Source organism: Podarcis gaigeae, assembly GCF_964106915.1.
Source record: "Podarcis gaigeae genome assembly, chromosome: 18".
In the NCBI taxonomy this organism is placed as follows: Eukaryota; Metazoa; Chordata; class Lepidosauria; order Squamata; family Lacertidae; genus Podarcis; species Podarcis gaigeae.
Window position 1 is genome coordinate 3,093,009 of NC_139696.1, and position 5,728 is coordinate 3,098,736.

Sequence of the window (5,728 nt, forward strand, 5' to 3'; positions counted from 1 at the left end):
CTCGCCAGAGCAGCTTCGTCACGCTGGCCACGTGACCCGGAGGTGTCTCCGGACAGCGCTGGCTCCCGGCCTCTTAAGTGAGATGAGCGCACAACCCTAGAGTAGGACACGACTGGCCCGTACGGTCAGGGGTACCTTTACCTTTATGGGAGTATATTGCATTTAAAAAATGGTATCAGAGTTTTCAGGGGGCTAACCAGGCTGGGATAGCAGGCTTATTGGTTTCTGAATGCCTGATGTAGATTTTTCAACTTCATTGTTCTGTATGGGACAATGACAACAAAGACTATCATATCGGCAGAGGATCTGGGCTCAGCAACTGGTCCACGCAAACCATTTAAGAGACAGACACACTCTTTGCTTGGTGCAATGGAAGTTTTATTCTGACAGGCAAGAACCAAATGCCCAGAATGAACAGGTGTTAGCACATTTCGGCAAAGTAGCACGATACCCAGATTTTGGGAGGGATGCTGGGGGAGAAGAGACGCCCCGCCGCGTGCTCTGTCTCTCTCATTCTGTTTATTTGACCTTCTTCTTGGGGCGCAGGTTGTTGGTGTGGCCGCACTTTTTCTTGCGGCAGTTGACGGCACGGGGGTGCAGGCGGGCGTAACACCTGGAAGGGGAACAGCGCAGAAACAGTGAGGCTCCGGATAATAATAATATATTATTTATACCCCGCCCATCTGGCTGGGCTTCCCCAGCCACTCTGGACGGCTTCCAAAAAATATTAAAATACTATAATACATCAAACATTAAAAGCTTCCCTGAACAGGGCTGCCTTCAGATGTCTTCTGAAAGTCTGGTAGTTGTTGTCTCTTGGTGGGAGGGCGTCACCACTGAGAAGGCCCTCGGCACTGGACCTAAGTGTCCAGGCAGAACGATGGGGGTGGAGACGCTCCTTCAGATATACTGGACCAAGGCCGTTTAGGGCTTTAAAGGGCAGCACCAACCCTTTGAATTGTGCTCGGAAACGTACTGGGAGCCAATGTAGGTCTTTCAAGACTGGTGTTATATGGTCTCAGTGGCTGCTCCCAGTCCCCAGTCTGGCTGCCGCGTTCCGGATTAGTTGTAGTTTCCAGGTCACCTTCAAAGGCAGCCCCACGTAGAGCGCATGGCAGGAGTCCAAGCGGGAGATAACCAGAACATGCACCACTCTGGCCAGACAGTCTGCAGGCAGGGAGGGTCTCATCCTGCGTACCAGATGGAGCTGCCCTGGACACAGAACTGACCTGTGCCTCCACGGACAGCTGTGAGTCCAAAATGACTCCCAGGCTGCGCACCTGGTCCTTCAGGGGCGCAGTTACCCCATTCAGGACCAGGGAATCCTCCACACCTGTCCGCCTCCTGTCCCCCAAAAACAGCCCTTCTGTCTTGTCAGGATTCAACCTCAATCTGTTGATTAGAGGATAAGGATCCGTCCCGGCAAGCAAGCCACCCACCCAGACAACTTACTTGCGGCAAATCATCTTGTCGCAGTTGTATTTCTGGGCCAGCTGGCGAAGAGAGGGCTCGATGATCCCACCGCGGAGACGAAGAACCAGGTGGAGAGTGGACTCTGAGCAGGGGAAGGGGGGAAAAGCAAGATTAGCAGGTCCTATACTGGTGTTTCGGGGTGTGTTTTTTTTGGGGGGACTGGGAGTAGCCAGCCTGGAAACCCAGCTTCACGGGGCCTCCAGGAATTCTAAATCAGAGTCGCCAGTTATGGGGGACATCAGGAATTAGGCAGAAAGGAGCAGAATGAGACACAAAAAGATGGAAGTAAAAAAGAAAATGAGATCACACATGGGTGAAGGGGAAGGGGGGGCATTTGAATTTGAAGTATTATTTATAATCTAAAAGCTTCAATATAAAATTTCTAACTGTCTTGTATTTGTATACAGAAAAGAGAAGTTTAGAGTAATTAGGTATATTTTAATTGCGTTAATTGGGACGCAGGTGGCGCTGTGGGTTAAACCACAGAGCCTAGGACTTGCCGATCAGAAGGTCGGCGGTTCGAATCCCCGCGATGACGGGGTGAGCTCCCGTTGCTCGGTCCCTGCTCCTGCCAACCTAGCAGTTCGAAAGCACGTCAAAGTGCAAGTAGATAAACAGGTACCACTCCGGCGGGAAGGTAAACGGCGTTTCCGTGCGCTGCTCTGGTTCACCAGAAGCGGCTTAGTCCTGCTGGCCACATGACCCGGAAGCTGTACGCCGGCTCCCTCGGCCAGTAAAGCGAGATGAGCGCCGCAACCCCAGATTCGGCCACGACTGGACCTAATGGTCAGGGGTCCCTTTACCTTTAATTTAGTTAATTATGTAATAGGTTTATGTTAGAAAATGAATATGGATGTTGAATTTGATGTTTGTAGTTTTTCATTTTTGGAAATAAAAGAAGAAGAAGAAGAAGAAGAAGAAGAAGAAGAAGAAGAAGAAGAAGAAGAAGAAGAGGAGACTGCTGTCTTGTGTGGCAGAAGGGGGCCAGGGTGGGGTGTTCTCCGCCCCAGAAGCGTACCTTTCTGGATATTGTAGTCGGAGAGCGTCCGGCCATCTTCCAGCTGCTTCCCCGCGAAGATCAAACGCTGCTGATCGGGAGGGATACCTGCAAAAGGAGATGTTATGAAAATCCTGCCCGCGGGAACGTAGGAGAGCCCTGTGCAGTCAGACCTAGCAGCCCAGGATTGGCTACACTGGCTAGCAGAGGCTCTCTGAGGTTTCAGGCTCTTCCTCTATATCAACAAAGCGAGATTGTAGTCCTCATGGTTATGAAGAAGCAATACAGTACAGTGGTACCTCTGGTTAAGTACTTAATTAAAGCAAAGATTATGGTATAATGCACACAGTGACTTGCGATCTCGATCACACGCAGTCTGCAGTCCGCTGGCAGTAGGAGTACAATTTAAGTTAACACCTTACATTAAAACCTGACAGTACCAATCTATCGAAGGCTTTTCACCAAAGCCAGACTAAACGTCTTTCCTTCTGCAGTGTTGAGAGGAGTTCCCTACCAGGACAGACTTTGCTCATGTGCTCAAGACATGGATTCCATAAAACATATTTTGTTGCACTGTGCAAAATACGAGCAAGCCAGGGCTGAACTGATATTCCCCTTGCTGGTACCTTTCCCGGGAAAATCAGAGGCTCACTATGTCAGGTTCCTATTGGAAGACCGGACAAACGCTAGAACATTAGCAGTGGCGAAGTTTTTATCGGTGGTTGCAAGAACCAATGATCCCTATATTCTGAACAAAATGCTTGTTCAACCTGGAGGTAGGCTATATGAATTGTGTATTGCTTTGTAACAATTTGTTGGGTCTCTGGACCGTAATAAAGATTGATTGATTGATAATTCGTTCTGGAGGCCCATTCTTAACCTGAAACTGTTCTTAACCTGAAGCACCACTTTAGCTAATAGGGCCTCCCGCTCCTGCACGATTTCTGTTCTCGTCCTGAAGCAAAGTTCTCAACCCGAGGTACTATTTCTGGGTTAGCGGAGTTTGTAACCTGAAGCGTCTGTAACTCAAGGTACAGGAATCTGCCTTGTTCTAAGCTAGGACGTCGGGCCTTGACTGGCAGAAGCTCTCAAGGATTTCAGAAGCCGTTGGGGAGGTTGAAACGGGGACATTCTGTATGCAGAGCAGCTGTCCTGCTACCCCCCAACAGAATCAACCATTCTCACCTTCCTTATCCTGGATTTTCGCCTTGACGTTCTCGATGGTGTCGCTGGGCTCCACCTCAAGGGTGATGGTCTTGCCCGTCAGGGTCTTCACAAAAATCTGCATCCTGGCAGTTGAGCGTCACCTGAAGGGGGGGGGGGAGAGAGATGAAGCGGTTAAACCAAATCAATATCAGGATCGCCACTTCACAGGTGTGGAGAAGTGAAGCAGAGAGGTACGTCCTTAAACCCTCCTGGTAAATTCAGAGGCACACGAATCTCACCGCTTAAGCAAATATGTGTCTTCAGGCAGAGATGAGCCTATATATTACAATCCTGCATTGAATATTATCATGCTATGCCTCCTGCCCAATAATGACACAATAATGGTTGTGAGCAATATTGGGGGAGGGCGTAAACAAAATCATACTGCTTTAAAGGCTGAGATCCCCTGCTTGCTTACCTGGGAGTAAGCTCCCACTGAACAAACCAAATCCATTACCCTTAACTGCCAGCCCATCAAACCATTTGAGTCCCAGGGAGGCGGTTCAGATGGCAATGTATAAAAAGCACAGCGCAAACACATTAGGTTATATCTGTGTCCCCCCAAAATTGGGTGGTTTTGTGTGTGTGTGTATAGACACACGGGTGGGTGGATATAAAACAAATATAGGACATGACGTAATTTACAGACATGAATGAAATGAAACAGAATGCAGAAAAGCAGCTGTATCAAGTCTTTCTCGATACTGCGTGTGTATCGTGTGAAGAGGCGAAACGTAAGGTGTGTATATGTAAACAAACAACAAACATACATATACATACCTTTTCCGTTTTGGGGTTTTATGTCATATTCATTACACACACACACACACACACACACACACCCAGAGACCAACAAGGTTATAGATAGATGATAGATAATAAAACGCAGAATTAGAAATGTAACATAAGTTATGACTATAACATAAAACCCAGAAACTGAAAAGGTTATATATGTAGATATATATATATATACACAGAATTACAAATATAACGTAAAACCCAGAAATGTATATATACACACACACACACACACAAAAAAAAAAAAAAATATACATATATAGTATATCCTTGTCTGTTTCTGGGTTTTATGCCCTATTCATAATTTATGTTATATTTTCTCTTTCTCTCTTCCTTTCTCTATAGAATAAAACTCATAAGAATAATAAATTTATATTTATACCCCGCCTTCCCCAGCCAAGACCGGGCTCAGCGCGGCTAGACCTTATAAATGTAGCGTAAATTGTGAATATGACATAAAACCCAGAAAGGGTTACAGATACAAAGCCCTCTAAGCGGGGGAGAGAAATGAGATTATCCACAAAGGCGCAGGCCGTTTAAAGAGGCCGCCCGACTCGCGAGGAGACAAGAATTCAAAAGTAAATGAGATATATATATATATTGATATATATATTGATATATATATATATATATCATTTACTTTTGAATTCTTGTCTCCTCGCGAGTATATACACATATTAAAAGTAAATGATAAGAAAAAGTAAATGATATATATATATATTTTTAAATGATATTTTTTTTAGAAAAAAAGTAATATTTTTTTTTAAAGTAAATTACAATTAAATACACAAAAGGTCCAAAACGTCTCCCTCCTCCCCCTCCCGAAATGAAAGGGACCCAGGCGTCCGAGGCGAGGCCCCCCACCTCCACGCGGCCCTCCTGCTTCGCCTCCTGCCTCGCCGAACGGAAAGAGAGAGAGGAAGAGCCCAGGCCGGAAGCGGAAGCCGAGCTCCCACGGGCCACTTCCGGCGCCGCCGCCTCTTCCTCCTCCTTCTGCGCCTCCTCCCTCTCTCTCGCTAAGCCACGCCCACCTCCGGCCTGGCGTCACAGACGTCGCCCCGCCCACGGATCCAAGCGACGCCGCGCGCAGCACGCACGCATGTACGCATGCGCGCCCCCTCTCTCCTGGGACCGCAGAGCTATGAAAGGTAAGAGTGGAGGTATGGTGGGAAGTTTCCGGGTTCAGCTTGCATCTTTATATATATATATATTTTTCTTGAAACGCCCCTGCCCCAAAGCAGCACGCATTTAATT

General features: G+C 47.2%; 1 protein-coding gene across 2 annotated transcripts; it reads right to left on the reverse strand.

The window, feature by feature from the left end:
* Positions 1-356: 356 nt before the first annotated feature.
* On the reverse strand, positions 357-5,492 carry UBA52 (ubiquitin A-52 residue ribosomal protein fusion product 1). 2 transcript variants are annotated; one of them, XM_083720826.1, is made up of 5 exons: positions 5,363-5,492; positions 3,656-3,777; positions 2,492-2,578; positions 1,453-1,555; positions 357-613 (listed from the first exon to the last, which is right to left on the reverse strand). In XM_083720826.1, the coding sequence occupies exons 2-5, from the start codon at positions 3,756-3,758 to the stop codon at positions 520-522; spliced, it is 387 nt and encodes a 128-aa protein (XP_083576952.1). In that variant the 5' UTR covers positions 3,759-3,777; positions 5,363-5,492; the 3' UTR covers positions 357-519. The 2 variants fall into 2 exon arrangements, with proteins under 2 accessions (XP_083576952.1, XP_083576953.1); XM_083720827.1 differs by lacking the exon at positions 5,363-5,492 and adding an exon at positions 5,338-5,354.
* Positions 5,493-5,728: the final 236 nt, after the last annotated feature.